The sequence below is a fragment of the Myotis myotis genome, unplaced genomic scaffold (genome assembly GCF_014108235.1).
Source record: "Myotis myotis isolate mMyoMyo1 unplaced genomic scaffold, mMyoMyo1.p scaffold_m19_p_7, whole genome shotgun sequence".
In the NCBI taxonomy this organism is placed as follows: Eukaryota; Metazoa; Chordata; class Mammalia; order Chiroptera; family Vespertilionidae; genus Myotis; species Myotis myotis.
Window position 1 is genome coordinate 93,335,782 of NW_023416379.1, and position 16,807 is coordinate 93,352,588.

Below are 16,807 nucleotides of genomic sequence, written 5' to 3' on the forward strand. Positions count from 1 at the left end.
AAATCTCTGTACCTTCTGCTCAGTACTGATATACTCTAAAGAAATACAGTCGATTATCCTCCTGTTTAATAAAAGGCTAATATGCAAATTGACCAAATGACAGAAAGACCAGTCACTATGATGCACACTGACCACCAGGGGGCAGATGCTCAACACAGGAGCTGCCCCCGGGTGGCCAGTGTGCTTCACTGCCCAGCTAGAAGCCAGGCTCACTGCTCGCTAGTGCAGCGGGGGTGGCGGGAGCCTCTCCCGCCTCCCCTGCAGGCAGGCAATAAGGAGCAAGGGGTCCTGAACTGCGAGAGCCCCGGACTGTGAGAGGGATGTCTTACTGCCAGCTTAGGTCCGATCCTGAGGGGTCCCAGACTGTGAGAGGGCACAGGCCGGGCTGAGGGACCCCCCTCCCATCCCCAGTGCACAAATCTTGTGTAGTGGGCCTCTAGTTTAAAATAAATAAATAAAAACTGTAAAGTGCCATGTGATTTATGCCACACGAAATATTTCAATTCAGGGGATGTGAGGAAAAAGCCTGAAGGTTTTAGAGTAGGGAAATAACAAGATCATACCTGTGTTTTAAGAAGTTTGACCTGGCTTTTCCTAACAAGTTAGAAAGTAAAGACTTCAATGAGGAATTCAATTAGTTGTTTTCTAAAACAGTTGACATTTGGGGACAAACAGGAGCAACTGATGTGAGAGTCCCTCAATGAGGAACTGGGGGGAAGGGCTCAGCAGTGTTTTCACAAGTTCTCCAGCTGATTCTGAAGCAGGCTTATGTCTGAGAATCCCTGCTCTAGGAACTGTGGTCTGAACTTGACAAACGACTGAATGAGCCGAGTCAAAATGTAGAACTTGAATGAGCAGACTGATGATACCAAAAGGGGAAAGAGCTGGTCTGGGGAGAGATAAGGAATTTAGCTATATGTATGTGAGGTTCCAGGCACTCCTGGGACATCCCTTTGGAACGACATGCAGTAGCTCCAAAGTTTAAATGAGTAGGGGAAGGAAGTCAGGATTGAAAATAGGGACTATAGCAGAAGTGAGGAAATGGATAAAATAACCAAGAGAGAGCCCTAACCGGTCTGGCTCAGTGGATAGAGCATCAGCCTGTGGACTGAAGGGTCCCAGGTTCGATTCCAGTCAAGGGCATGTACCTTGGTTGCAGGCACATCCCCAGTAGGGAGTGTGCAAGAGGCAGCTGATCGATGTTTCTAACTCTCTATCCCTCTCCTCTCCTCTCTGTAAACAATCAATAAAATATATTAAAAAAAAAAAAATAACCGAGAGAGAAAGCATTCAAAAGCACAGGCTGATATAAATCTTCGGAAAGTTTGGCAAATGCAGCAAGAACTTTAAAAATGTTTGTAGTGTTTGACCCCAATAATTCTATTTCTAGATTTAATTTGCATAAACACTATTGTTCACAAAAATAAGGACATTTAACACAGCATCGGTTCTAGCTGAGAAAAACTGGAAACAGACTAAATGAGTTACCCCTAGATAGTGGAATGGATGAATAAATCATGATACAACAGTTTGCTAGAACATAATAGAGTAATTAAAAATTATACACACACAATTTTTGAATAGGAAAATGAATGGGAAAATATTCACAACAAAACATTAAGTGAATAAAATTGGACATTTTCTATATCCTATAGAAATATAATCCCATTGTAAAAACCATATTTGTATATATATGTGTGTATACACATATCAGCATTCACATGGATACACAAATATATATATGAACACTGGAAAAAAATAGATGCAAATGTAAATAGTGGCTATCTCTGGACAGCATCATTACAAGTGGCTTTCATGTTTTCTTCTATTTTTTTTTTTTTAATATATTTTATTGATTTTTTACAGAGAGGAAGGGAGAGAGATAGAGAGTTAGAAACATCGATGAGAGAGAAACATCGATCAGCTGCCTCCTGCACATCTCCTACTGGGGATGTGCCCGCAACCCAGGTACATGCCCTTGACCGGAATCGAACCTGGGACCTTTCAGTCCGCAGGCTGACGCTCTATCCACTGAGCCAAACCGGTTTCGGCATGTTTTCTTCTATTTTTTACATTGCCAACAAAGTGAGCACAATCATTTTTATAATTAAAAATTATGACCAAGGTGATGAGAACGCACGGTTACATTTACAGGATAAAAGGAAGAAGAGAGCAGCTAAGGAAGAAGAAAAGACTCCTCCCTCTGAAGTCACACACGCTCAGGATGAACAGACTGGCAGGAGTCACTGCCACTGTGGAGTCCAGGGTGAGGACTGCGAAAAGCCCACTGGCCTGCACAGTTAGGACGTCACTGCAAGTGTTTTAAAAAAAAAACTTGTGCCCTAACTGGTTTGGCTCAATGGGTAGAGCATCGGCCTGCGGACTCAAGGGTCCCAGGTTCGATTCCAGTCAAGGGCATGTACCTTGGTTGCGGGCACATCCCCAGTGGGGAGTGTGTAGGAGGCAACTGATTGATGTTTCTCTCTCATCGATGTTTCTAACTCTCTATCCCTCTCCCTTCCTCTCTGTAAAAAATCAATAAAATATATTTTTAAAAAAATAAAAACTTGTATCACACACCTTTCTCTGCTCTTTCCAACTCTCCTCTTTCCCATCTCCCTTACTCTTCTGCATTTAGAAAAGGCAGCACATTTGGTGACTGGCAGTCCAGGCTTTTAATCCTCGCCCCACCACTCACAAGTTGTGTGATCCTGAGCAAATTCCTTACCTCTCTGAGTCTCAGTTTCCTCATTGGTAAAATGGGGAGGGAGTGATACCAGTACCCACCTTATAGGGTTGTTACAAGAGTTCAATGGACTAATATTATACGTATTTAGGACAGTGCCTGACATAAAAAGCACTCAATAAATGTTGGCTGGAATTATTATATCATTCACCCCTTTAAAAGCGTTCCTGTTTCCTTCTTCCTAGACTATGTATGCCTAGCAGGTTCTAGCACAGCCACCGGCAATGTTGAGATCCACTTAAGACAATCCATTCAGACAAAAGCTCTTAAGCCACCAGTTGGCTCCATTTCTGTGTTTCTGCTTACTCCCTACTTATCTCCAGTGCCTACCACAGAGAACGGCACACAGTAGGGCTTAAAAATTATTGCTGAATGAGAGGATGAACTTCCTCCTCTATTCTCCTGGCAGACATTGATAAGATGTATCAGAAAGAGCAAATCCAAAGCCCAGCTTTTTATCCACCACACAGGTTTCTTGGGTGCATCCTCCCTGAGGCCTATTTCCTCAGCCATAAAGTAAGGTTACAAGTATCTGCAGCTACCTTACCAGGTTGCCAGGGGGATCCAATCAAACCAAATGCTACACTAGCGCTCACTGAAGACTAAAATATCATACAGATGGCAGGCATTATCATTCCAATATAGCATATCTGATATAACAGTCAGTCAGAGAAAGAGGAGATAATTTAATCCTAAGAAGCAATTGACTTGAAAGCTGCCCAAGAACAGTTTATGATATGTGGAGGCATGTGAAATCAATGGGATTTTGTGTTATTTTATTGGGATTTCTGGTTCCTCACCTATCACAAAATTAGATGTAGCCTGAAAATAAGTCTCTCCAATTGGTGTACCTGTTACCCTCCGAGTAGCCTGAAAATTCCTCCACTGCCCTGCCCTGCAGGCAGCTCTGAAAACCAAGGCTTTGCCACATTAATCAGGCCATTCTATGCATTCTTCGGGACTGCATGGTACATCCCACTCTAAAAACACTCACAGTAAGAGACTGTAAGTCTAATGACCATAACCAGGAGGAAGAGATGGGGTAAGTGAAGGAAGCAGAGAAGCACTCACTTGGCTGGGGGCAGGGACAGCATCCTGTGCATGGTGGAGCTCATTCGGTCTTTGCCCAGACCTAAGACATCCTTGGTCAAAGACACAGCTTCCTTGGTGAGGTCCATGGTGGCATGCAGAGCCTCCTTGGTGGCATCCTTGGTCGTATGCATAGCACTTGACAATTCTCCCTCAATGTTCTTCAGGGGTGCAAGCTCACTCTGTCCATTCACAGCGGTATCCCTAACACCTGGGGGCTTCAGGGCAGCTGGGGAGCTGGATGCTTGGGCTCTGCTTAGTCTCTTGGCCTGTAGCGAACCGAATGCGTCATGGCCCTTCCCTGCCCACTGCTGTGCAAGAGGAGCTGAGTGCTGCAGCTCTCCATCGCTACGGAGAGGCAGTGGCCTATCCTGGGCTGCATCCAGATTTCCAATGCCACTGTCCTCCAGAAACGTCTCAGGGCTTGCTGGGCCCTGGTCTGAGGAGGCATCAGACTTCAGCTCCCGATCCTCAGAAGGAGACAGCTCCGAATCTATGAGGCTGGTGGTATCTAAACCCACAGAATCAGCTTCGGCAGCACCAGGGGCAGGATGCATGAGCAGAGCCACCTCTGCGCTGGGGAAGAGGACCCCAATGCAAGCTGTCGGGTCCTGCATGGCAGACCCAGTCATGGCCTCTGTATCCTTCATCAGCTGCTCCTGAAGACCCTGGAGCACCTCTTGCAGGCGGAGCAGAGCCAAGTACTGGTAGTGGTCGAGCCTCACTCGGACATGGTCAGGGGAGTGTACAAGCATGTGAACCTCTGCCGTGTCCTGCAGCTCAGTCAGAGGCTCTTTGATATCCACACCGCCGCCGCCGCCTTCTCTCAGAGTCTCCATGACTTCAGTAAAGCCTGACAGGCTTTTCAAATCATGTTCAGTCTTTGACCTCAGATGGGACACACTGTCAGGGGCTAGGGCCCCAGACTGAACAGTACTGCCAAAGCTGGCTGATGGTTTCAGCCTCCCTTCTGTGGCCAAAAGGAGCTTCTGCGCCTGGGCCTGCTGCCAGCGCAGGGGTAGGCAGGCCCAAAGGGACAAGGGGAAGGGGGCCACAAAATTCAAGGTACGGCCTTTGAAGTTCTCTGTTCCCTCAAAGTCCAAGGAGATCTGGGGGAAGTGGATGGACCAGAGATCCTGGGAAGCCATAGGCCTCTGGGGAGGGAGGGTGCTAGCATGAGGGAGGCTGGAATCCATCTGGAAGGCATGCTGCACAAAAAGCATATGCAGGAGACTGAAGCCACCTGGAACCTTGGGGAACTGAACATAATTGGAATGAAAGAACTCAGCAGCAGCAAAGCCCTGGAAGAGACTGCGGAGGTCTGGACAGTTGCAGTGTGGGGTATGGCGCGTATTGGTGGCAGTCACGGACGATGCAGAGAAGACTAGGGCCTGGGGCCGATGCAGCCCAGCCTGCTCTCTCTTCTCCAGCGGGAAGCTTACCTTCAGAGAGAAAAGGAAACCCAGTTCAGAATGGCCAGATGAATATCTGCACGCCCCACCATTAACACACAAAGAAAGACCACTGCGGCTGTGAAACTGTTTTCCTTATTCTGTCAAGAGGACAGAGCAGAACCCTGGATCATAATGGGCGAAATGCAGCTGTGGCTGTCAACAGGGAACAAGAATCCCACTCTCTGCCTACCTTCAACCGGAAGGCATCCAGTCGGATGTCCAAGTGCTCATCTTTCTGGCTGGAATCTTCCAGTTTGTAGATAGCTTTGAACTGCTCCAAGCTGCGGTATAAATCCAGGCAGAAGAGGTTTCCCCAGAGCAAGCTGACAGGATCCACAGTAAATGTCAGGCCATTTAATTCAATGTAGAGATTGGGACAGGGGACTGGAGAGCAGAGAAGAGAATCGCCATGTACAAAGTAGCAGCTCGACTCCTACTTACCAGCTAGTATTCATTTTACGATCGCGAGAGCCAAGGCACATATTTATACAGGGCAGTCTTTAACAAAGGTGTGCCAAGCTAACTCAAATACCCTAAACTCCTAACAACAGTGAGAATACAAGTACAGTCCCAAGCCTGACAGATGGGAAGATCATGCCTGGACGGGAAGAAATGGCCACCTCCGATGCTTACCTGGAAGCTCCTGATTATCTGGGAAATAATACTCCGTGAACTCAATGTGAATGGCGGAGACCTGAGCGGGTAGGTTGTAAAGTTTCCGACTGCAGGAAAGGAGTGTAGATGGCTTCTTACTGGGCTGTTTAGCTGTAGAAACCTGTTATTACAAATTGCTGTTAGCATCTGTGCTGCACCCAGAATAAAATTTCCTCCATTTCCTCTACTATCCTTCTAGCCCAGGGGTGGGCAAACTTTTTGACTCGAGGGCCACAATGGGTTCTTAAACTGGACCGGAGGGCCGGAACAAAAGCATGGATGGAGTGTTTGTGTGAACTAATATAAATTCAAAGTAAATATCATTACATAAAAGGGTATGGTCTTTTTTTTTTTTAGTTTTATTCATTTCAAACGGGCCGGATCCAGCCCGTGGGCCGTAGTTTGCCCACGGCTGTTCTAGCCTGTCCCAGGGAGCATAGTGCTTCTACATGTATCTTCCACGTGTTCCAGGCATTCTCACACCTGCCTAACACTATCCACAAGTTCATGTTTTCAATGGAAGGTTTGTAAGGTTTGTAGTAGGATATTCACCGGAAACTGGTGGAATCCCAAGTACAGATCTCAACAGACATGCTCAGAAGGAAAGACATGAAAGTGTCGACCCACCCAGAAGTTAGGGAAACAGACCCCAAATTCCACAACTTTGCTCACACTGTTGCCTTCCAAGGGAACTGCCCCACCCCTTTTCAATCACGCTTCCCCGTGCCCTGGACTCCTCACCTGGTGGATGTCCAAGTCATCCACCCGTATTACCAGGCAGCTAGAGCGTAAGCGATTCCATGCTGGAGGCCGAAAGGCAGCCTTTCTTCCCTGAGAGGGGTTTCTCTCAAGGGAGTTCTTTCGAGTACTGGAGAGAGAATCTAAATAAAAATTAAAAGGTGGGAAAGACACTCAGACACATTAACTCTCGTTATTAATAGAATTAGGAAGTAAAAATCCTAACTAGGATTCTAAAGTGATGACCCTAAGATCATTAATGCCATTTGTAGGAAAGACAGCCTAACACTGTCTAGCTTCTGGATGGAACTCAAAAATTATCTTCTCCCTAAGACCAAGCAACAGCAACTGAATAGAGGTGATGGCATCCTCTCGCAACATTGCAGCCATCCCTGGGGACGAACAGGGCTGGGTAAAGAAAAGAAGTCATTATGACTCTCATGGGATAAGGCTGGGATAACTAGCTAGTCCAGTGCTTTGTCTCACTGGATATTCAAAGGGAAATAGCCAGAGGCTAAGCAACAGGAGTCCTCCAGCTCCTTGTAACCCACCTGCTTTCTTCTGGAGGGGAGAGTCTACCCCCAGGTGCCAGGGAGGTTTCAGACCCATCTCCTCATGCCACTTCTCCATTTTACTCTGAAATTCCATCACCAATTTCTGGGCCCACTGGCCTCGGGTCTCCATGGCCTCACAGTGCCGCACCCAGTGTTTGCAGCTGTCGCCTGTGCAACAAAAAAGCAAAAAGATTTTAGAACAAGATCATGATCCAATGTCCAATTTTCCCCTTCCACTGGTATAGTCATAGTTCAGAACCTGATCCCTCAGCCCTAATCCAGAATTTTCTGGGATATGTAAAAATCAACCAGTCAGAACACTCAAGTTCTGGATTCCACATGTGACCTTCCCCTCAGCTTCCCAAAGGCCAGCTTCTGGATGCCGCCATCTTTGACTACGGACTACTGGAGAGGCTCTAACCAGTGAAGTAAGGGGCAGAGGGTAGAATCAAAAGCAACAGCTCAGGCATTGCCTTCCCTCCCCTCTCTCTCACCCCAATGAAGAATCATCTATAATGGACCCTGAAAGTTTCCAGAAGGTGTCATTTGGAAGAGGGCTATTTCCAGTATCTCAGGGGCTGCAAGCCCTCGCACCATCCTGCAGGGCAGTCGGGGATGAACCCAGGAATCTGCACTCAATACCTGGGCCATGCTGGAACGGCCCCATTCAGAACTCCCATACCTGCCCAGTGGAAGGGGTAGTAGTCAAATGCCATCTTGCGGAAGGTAAGCTGCATGGCACCATCCATGAGTCTGTTTGCAGAGACGCCTATAAAACAAAAAGAACGGTGACTAGCGACAGGAGGAACAGGACGCCTAAGCGCCTCTTGAAGCATTAAAAGTTCCCTTCAGGACCTGACACACAGCGCGCCTGAAAGGCCATGGCAGCAGGTGATGTTCAAGACTGAGTCCCTCCTTTTTCGAGTTGCAACAGCCAATGGACATGCTCTAAAAGATCCCCCCAAAAAAGTATATTCCACTGTCTCTATAAATAGCTGCCACATTTCTAAGAAGGCCTAAGAGACGGAAAAACTCAGGATTCAGGAGTTCCAATCCCAGGTCTCACATAGGCACATGATACCAACCTAGATTGATTGACTCAGCAGTCGCCAACCTTTGGGACCTCACAGACCACCAGTGGTCCTCGGACCACCAGTTGGCGACCACTGGATTGATTGATTGATTCCTCCAAACGTAACAATACTTGTATTACTGTCCCTCAGCACAACACCTGGAGAGGCATAAGGCAGATTCCTCCCCAAAAACCAGGACCCATGTTATTTCCTTTCAAACCCTGGCCTCAGAGTGAAAGCTGTGATATTAGACAATCTTTAGGTACTGCACATACAAAATACCATGGATTATTATAGGTAAATTGGAATTTTTAGCAATAAATCAACTACAGTATCAACTTCTGGTCAAGATGGTGGAGTAGAAAATGCAGTACTCGCCTTCTCCCACAACCACATCAAAATTACAACTAACCTACAGAACCACCATCATTTAGAACCGCCTGAAACCTAGCTGAATAGAAGTCCTACAACTAGTGATTTAAAGAAGCTATATTGAGACTGGTAGGAGAAGCAGAGACATGGAACGGGCTGGTCCCACACCCACGTGTGGTGATTAAAAATCAGGAGGGATATCTTGGCTGTGAAGGTCCTCCTGCAAACTAAAGGGACCCAGCCCCACACCAGCTCCCCCCGCCCCAGCCCAGGGTCCCAGTGCCAGGAAGGGAAGTCCCCATAACTTCTGGCTATAAAAACCAGCAGGCATTGTGGCTGAGTGACACGGAGTCCCAGACAGTTCCTCTTAAAGGGCCTGTACATAGACTTACTCTGACTCACTCGCTCTGAGCTCCAGCACTGGGATAGTAGCTCAAAAGATACCATGGACATATAGGGAGAAACTGAACTGTCTGGCATCAGGGCGAGAGCTGGGGGGCAGCTTTCTCCCAGACAGAAGTGCTGTCAGAGGCACTGCTCCTTTGATGAGCCCTCCCCACAGAGCCAGCAGGCCAGCACCATGTCTGAGTCTCCATCAACCTGGCTCACACTGTTAGCCCTGACCTGGTGATTCCCTAAGACCTGGCCCCACCAAACTTGTGGGCCCACCCAAGCTGTTTCCAGTGGCTTTTCCATATGAATGGCCTATCTTGGCTCACGCTTTACTTTCCTAAAACCTCTCAAACAAGCAGCATCTGGCCTCAGCATGCCCCATACCTCTCGCTAAGAGGCTCCAGGCCTGGTACTAGCAGCAGCTGGCCTTGGTTCCAAGCTTGGCCTCTCCTGGGCATCTCCAAGTCCAGCACAAATAGCAGCCATCTGCAGATAGTTTTATAACTCAAGCCTCATGGCCCAGGGCAGAACACAGACAGTGACTGATCTTGACCTGCACCTTCTGGGAGACCCCAGAGCCAGCACACCTGTTTGACAGCTCAGACCACTTCCAAGCACCACCCAACCACCTCCACACTCAGTGGACTCGAGAGACCCACTGAAGTTTTATAGGTATCTCTGCAAGACCCACTCTGGGATGGGCCCCTACACAGCTGATCCTCCATGGTGGGCAGTGGTTGCAGTCAGCCAGGCCTTGCAGCTGATCAGCCTGGGAGTAAATCCCTCCCACTGATATGCCAACAGCAGTCAACGCTCAACTACCACAGGAGGGTATACACAGCCCATGAAGAGGGGTGGGGGCACACCTGAAGTGCCCAGCTTGGTTGATCAGGTAGGCTGTGCCACTGGACCCTACAGGACACCTGTTGCATTAGGCCACTCTACCAAGCCCAGGAGACATAGTAACTCTACATAATACATAGAAATAAACACAGGGAGGCTGCTGAAATGAGGAGATAAAAAAAAAACATGGAGATAAAAATACACATCCCAAATCAAAGAACAGAACAAAACTCCAGAAAAAGAACAAAATAAAGACAAGCAATCTACTAGATGCAGAGTTCAAAACACTTATCTCTTCAACTCAACTCTAAGAACTATAAGAGGAGGGATTATCTACATATATGTACTGTATGGCCTACCCTGGTCTGCACATCCACCCTGTCCCTTACCAGGATGAAGGGAAATACCAGGAGATACTCTAGGTACAAAATGGCAAACCTGCAACGAGGAGGGCCTTTCCATCCAATATAGATCTCACAAGTTCTGACTAATCAACATCCTACCAAGAGATACACCTATACCAGTGTTTCCATTTCTTAATCTTTTTTTCATAATTACTCTAAAGAGCCTTTATATATTTCTTTTCCAATTGCACCCTCTATGAAATTTTAATACCTCAGATATACTGTATATCTGCTAATGATGTCTATCTGTGCTTTATACATAAGAATAAATATAAAGCTTATTTTTATTCAATGCAAGGTTAAGAAAAACTAAATTTTCTTTAACTTAACTTTGTATTTGCTGAGTAATTTTTAATGCAATTTCTTAACTTATAAAATTATAATTTATCAAATTACATAAGCAAATTTACAATTTCTATAAATATGTAACAGCAATATAATCAAATATTTAATTATTCAAAATTACTTTAGCAAAAATAAAATAGCTGATAATTTTAAATTAATTTCATTAAAAATATATCAAGTAAAGTTAAGTTTTAACCTTTGCTTGACATGAAAAAATAATATTTAACTTAATTAGCTGCTAGATATTCATTCAGATATTGTCAATATTTTTTTCAGCACTTCACTAAATGATGGGTTGAAAAGTCCTCTAATCACAGCCATCTATTCACCAGTTTGTAGTATTGATCTTCCATACATTTTGTGTACCTTTCATGAATTCAACTCAATGCTACTCATGTGATATCTAAGCAAATCCAACAAGAAATTAAATACTAAGGAATAAAATTATGTCAGACAGGGTCAATCTTGGAGGACCGCAAACCATTATTATATGTAAGATTTCCCCCCCCCCCTCCCCCCAACAAAGAACCAATTTTCAATGTCCAGAATAGGCAAATATTAAGACAGGAAGTAGATAGATGGTTCCTTAGGGGTGTGAAATGGGGAGTGCCAATTAATTGACACAGGATTTCTTTTAGGGGAGACAAAAATGCTCTAAAACTGGATTATAATTATGATTGCTAACCCTATAAATACACTAAAAAACAGTGAGTTGTATATTCTAAATGGGTGAATTATATTGTATGTAAATGATATCTCAATAAAGCTGTTTTTTTTAAAAAAGAGTCAATTTTCACCTGCTTGGGGGAAATATCCCAATTAAATGCATGAGCTAGACTACTGAAGGGGAAAGGTTTTAGCTTTCTCTGTTGGAGTTACTTGGAGTTAAAAGAACAACAAACTATAAAGACTGAGCATATAAAAACAGGGTCTAGAAATGAAATCAAATATAATTACCAATCACCAGCATACTTAATTATAAACACATAATTATATATGAGACATAAATGATAATGTACATAAATTACTAATAATGCCCTAGCTCAAGCATGTCAAACTCGGGGCTGGCATGCTTGGCTAACCGGTTTGCTCAGTGGATAAAGCGTCAGCCTGTGGACTAAAGGGACCCAGGTTCAATTCCAGTCAAGGGACCTGGGTTGCAGGATTGATCCCCAGTAGGGGGCGTGCAGGAGGCAGCCAATCAATGATTCTCTCTCGTCATTGATGTTTCTATCTCTCTCTCCCTCTCCCTTCCTCTCTGAAATCAATAAAAATATATATATATTTTTTAAATAAATGACTAATAATGATTCTCCAATGAGCTGGTAGGAAAGGATAGCCTAGCTTTCAGAGAGACCAAGTTTTGGTCTCACAGGCCTTATCTTAGGGAAAATAGTTAAAGAGAGTCAGGTGATACTCTTCCCTTATAAACCACCAACCTCCTCATTGAAGCCCTTTGAAATGAGAGATGCTCCAGTTTGATTTCTTTTATTGAGATATAATTGACATATAACATTATATTAATTTCAGTTGTATAACATAATGATTTAATATGTTTATATATTGTGAAACGATCACCACAACAGGTCTAGTTAATATCCGTCACCACACATAGTTACAAAATGTTTTTCTTATTATAGGAACTTCTAAGGTCTATTCTCTTAGCAACCTTCTAATGAGTAATGCAGTATTAACTGTGGTCACCATGCTGTACATTATACCTCCATGACCTATTTACTTTATAACAGGTTTGCCCTTTTGACTCCCTTCATATACTTCATCCCCCTCCTTCTGGAAACCACCAACCTGTGCTCAATTATCTGAGTTTAATTTTTTTGGTTTGATTTTTAGATTCCACATATAAGTGAGGTCATACAGTATCTGTCTTTCTCTGACTTATTTTACTTAGCATAATGCCCTTAAGGTCCATCCATGTGGTCACAAATGGCAGAATTTCCTTTTTTATGGTTGAATAATATTTCATTGTATGTATATATCTCTGTGTGTGTATGTGTGTATATGTGTGTGCACGTGTGTGTGTGTGGTGTGTGTGCCTTTATCCATTCATTCACCAATGGACATTTAGCTCACTTTATCCATTCATCCATCAATGGACATTTAGACTGCTTCTATATCTTGGCTATTGTAAATAATGCGCAATAAACATGGGGGTGCAGATATCTTCTTGAGTTAGTCTTTTCATTTCCTTTGGCTAAATACCCAGAAGTAGAATTGCTGGGTTGTACAGTAGTTCTATTTTTAATTTTTTAATGAATCTCCATACTGTTTTCCATAATGGTTGCACCAATTTACATCCCACCAACACTGCATAAGGGATTCCTTTTCTCCACATCCTTGCCAATACTTCACTTCTTTATATATAATTTTTTAAATTAATTTCAGAGAGGAAGGGAGAGGGAGAGAGAGAGATAGAAACATCAATGATTAGAGAGAATCATTGATTGGCTGCCTCCTGCACATCCTCCACTGGGGATCAAGCCCGCACCGGGCATGTGCCCTGTCGGGAAATCGAACCGTGACCTCCTGGTTCATAGGTCGACACTCAACTGCTGAGCCACACCAGCTGGGCAGTACTTCTTGTCTTTTTGATAAGAGCCATTCTAACAGGTGTGATGTGATATCTTATTGTGTGGTGTTGTTGTTGTTTTTTAATCCTCACTCAAGGATATTTTTTCCATTGATCTTTAGAGAAAGAGACAGAAACATCAATGTGAGAGACACATCAACTGGTTGCCTCCCACATACACCACGACCAGGACTGGGGATCACACCTGCAACCAAGGTGTGTGCCCTTGACTGGGAACTGAACCAGCGACCCTTTGGTACTTGGGTCAACTCTAACCACTGAGCAAAACCGGCCAGGACTAATTATGGTTTTGATTTGCATTTCTCTAAGTAGTAATGTTTTTGGGGGGGGGGAGCGGGGTTGGCTTATAAATGACAAACAGTTATCTCTCACAGTTCTGGAGGCTGGGCAGTCCAAGGTCAAGGTGCTGGCAGATTCAGTGTGTGGTGAGAGCCTGTTTCCTATCTCATAGACAGCTGTCTTCTCCCTGTGCCCTCACCTGGCAGAGAGCCTGATAAGTAGTAATGTTGAACACCTTTTTATGTACCTGTTTTCTATCTTTAGGTCTTCTTTGGGAAAATGTCGACTCAAATCCTCTGCCCTTTTTAATTGGATTATTTGTTGTAGTTGCTATTGAGTTGTATTATGTTTTTCATATTACCCCTTATCAGATATATGATTTACAAATATTTTCTCTCATTTAGTAGGTTGCCTTTTCATTTTGTTGATGGTTTCCTGTGCTATGCAGAAACTTTTTAGTTTGTAGTCCCACCTGTTTATTTTTGCTTTTGTTGCCTTTGCTTTTGGTGTCAAATAAAAAAAAAAAAAAAAATCAATGCCAAGACCCATGTCAAAGATCCAGTTTGATTTGACAATGCTGCCCTGCCTGGCCGGGTGGTTCAATGGTTGAAGCGTCATCCTGTGCATCCTGCAGATTCAATTCAGTCAGGGCACATATGTAGGTTGCAGGTTCAATTTCTGGTTGGGCACTTACAGGAGGCAACTGATTGATGTTTCTCTCTGACATTGATGTTTCTTTCTCCCTCTCACTTCTCTCTCTAAAATCAATAAAAAAATATCCTCGACCCAGCCAGCATGGCTCAGTAGTTGAGCATCAACCTATGGCCCAGGAGGTCATGGCTCGATTACCGGTAGGGCCATATGCCCAGGTTGCAGGCTCGTTCCCCAGTGTGGGGTGTGCAGGAGCAGCCGATCAATGATTCTCTCTCATCATTGATGTTTTATCTCTCTCTCCCTCTCCCTTCCTCTCTGAAATCAATAAAATATATTTTAAAAAAGAATAAACATATCCTTGGGTGAGGATTAAAAGAGAGAGAGAGAGAAAGAGAGAGAGAGAGAGATACCCTAACTCAAGCCAAACTGTTCCCAACGACCCACCCAGTTTCCAATAATTTCACCTCTAATACCAAGGGCTACATGAGCGTGTTAGTCAGGGAGCCTAACACCCAGGCTATTGTGTCTCTTAATGAAAAAGAACGTAAATGGAGCCTTCAAGGAGTCTCTACAGCAGCACCTTCCAAGAGAACTTTCTGTGATGATGGGCATCTTCTATGGTCTATGGATTATGTTGAGTACCTGAAATGTGGCTGGTGCAAATGAGGAGCTAATTTAATTTTATTTAATTTTAATTTAAATAACCACATATGGCTAGTGGCTACCATATTGGACAGTTATAACGCAATGCTATCCAACAGAAATACAATGTGAGACACAAGTAAGTTTAAATATTCTAGTAACCACATAAAAAAGAAGTTTTTTAAAAAGTGAAATTAGCCAAAACCGGTTTGGCTCAGTGGATAGAGCGTTGGCCTGCGGACTGAAGGGTCCCGGGTTCGATTCCGGTCAAGGGCATGTACCTGGGTTGCGGGCAAACCCCCAGTGGGGGATGTGCGGGAGGCAGCTGATTGATGTTTCTGACTCTCTATCTCTCTCCCTTCCTCTCTGTAAAAAATCAATAAAATATATTTTTTTTAAAAAAAGTGAAATTAATTTTAATACATACTATTTAAATCAATATACCCAAAATATTATCATTTCAACATGTAATCAATATGAAAATAATTATCAAAGTATTCTACACTGTATTTTTGTACTATGCCTTCAAAATCCCATGTGTATATTATACTTTCAACACATCTCAATTTGGGTCAGCCAACATTTCAAGTGTCCTATAGTCATATGGACAGAACAACTCAAGAGAACGTTAGCCCTTTCTGCACCACTAGTTCTCCCTCCCCCTTCCTCCCTAAATCCAAGAGCCAAAGTAACAAGAACTCTCCCTGTCCTTGCTCCTTAGCATTACACTAGCACACCACACTGAGGAAGTTATCCCTCATTTGAAAATATCTCACCCAAAACTTCCATAAATTCCACTAAGTAGATTAACTTAGCTTAATACATACATGGGGGCTGCAGGGAAGGCTACAGTCATTCACGTAATAGTGTGGATTACAGGGCCCTGTCATGTGAGAGAACGGTCCTCATCAAGCAAGAGGATGAAATTCTCACTAATGAACTCATAAAAAAGGCTTCTGAAAAGATTAAAAGCAAAACAACAACAAAATCAAGCCTTTATAGTAACACTTGGAAGAAATAACCAAATCTACAATAATAAAAGCATAATATGCTAATTAAACCAGATGTCCTTCCAGACGAAGCCGGGCTATGAGGGAAGCCCGGGTCCCAGGTGCCAGAGGGAAGTCGGTGACGGCAGCTGGGGGAAGGAAGGCCTACTCTTGCACAAATTTCGTGCATCAGGCCTCTAGTAAAATAATCGTTGTTTTAAAACAGAACTTCCAAAATGAAGGAATGGCAAACCATTGAGCAATAGTTTATTTTCTGTGGTGGCAAAACTAGTCTTTATGCTGTCCTATGCTGTTCCTTTCAGCTCTCTGGGTGGGAATAGAGAGAGACTGAAGTCACCTCAAGACCAAGGAATAGTCAAGCAAGAGAGGCAATGCTGCTTGGTGCCTCTGGGAGAAAAGAATAGGAAAGCCCAGCCAGTGTGGCTCAGTGGTTGAGTGTCGACCTATGAACCAGGAGGTCATGGTTTTATTCCTGATCAGGGCACATGCTGGGGTTGTGGGCTTGATCCCCAGTGTGGGCGTGCAGGAGGCAGCTGATCAATGATTCTCTCTCATCATTGATGTTTCTTTTTCTCTCTTCCTCTCCCTTCCTCTCTGAAATCAATAAAAATATATTTTAAAAAAAGAAAAAAGGGTAGGTTCCCCAAGGAAAGTTAGTGTAGATTTCATTAAAAAGCAAACTTAGCCCTGGCTGGTGTGTCTCGGCTGGATTGTCAACCCATGGGACCAAAGGATCATGAGCTCAATTCCCAGCTATGGCTTATACCCAGGTTGCGGGTTCAATGCCCAGTTGGGGTGCACACAGGAGGGAGGCAATAGATGGATGTTTCTCTCTCACATCAATATTCCCCTCTCTATCTCTAAAAAAGGGGGTGGGGGCAGGCAGACATAACCTTCAGAGAAGATAAGGCAACAAGAGACACATCTACCATATGAGAGCATGTAAAAC

General features: G+C 44.1%; 1 protein-coding gene across 5 annotated transcripts in view; it reads right to left on the reverse strand.

The window, feature by feature from the left end:
• The window catches only part of UHRF1BP1 (UHRF1 binding protein 1), a 62,521-nt gene that overhangs the window by 11,463 nt on the left and 34,251 nt on the right, over positions 1-16,807 (reverse strand). For 3 of the 5 annotated variants that reach the window (XM_036315956.1, XM_036315960.1, XM_036315959.1), the window contains 6 exons: positions 7,918-8,004; positions 7,233-7,403; positions 6,685-6,824; positions 5,923-6,064; positions 5,480-5,673; positions 3,818-5,277 (listed from right to left, as the gene is read on the reverse strand). In XM_036315956.1, coding sequence (XP_036171849.1) covers positions 3,818-5,277; positions 5,480-5,673; positions 5,923-6,064; positions 6,685-6,824; positions 7,233-7,403; positions 7,918-8,004 — 2,194 coding nt within the window. The remainder of the gene's footprint in view (positions 1-3,817; positions 5,278-5,479; positions 5,674-5,922; positions 6,065-6,684; positions 6,825-7,232; positions 7,404-7,917; positions 8,005-16,807) is intronic. The other 2 variants (XM_036315957.1, XM_036315958.1) reach the window with 2 other exon arrangements.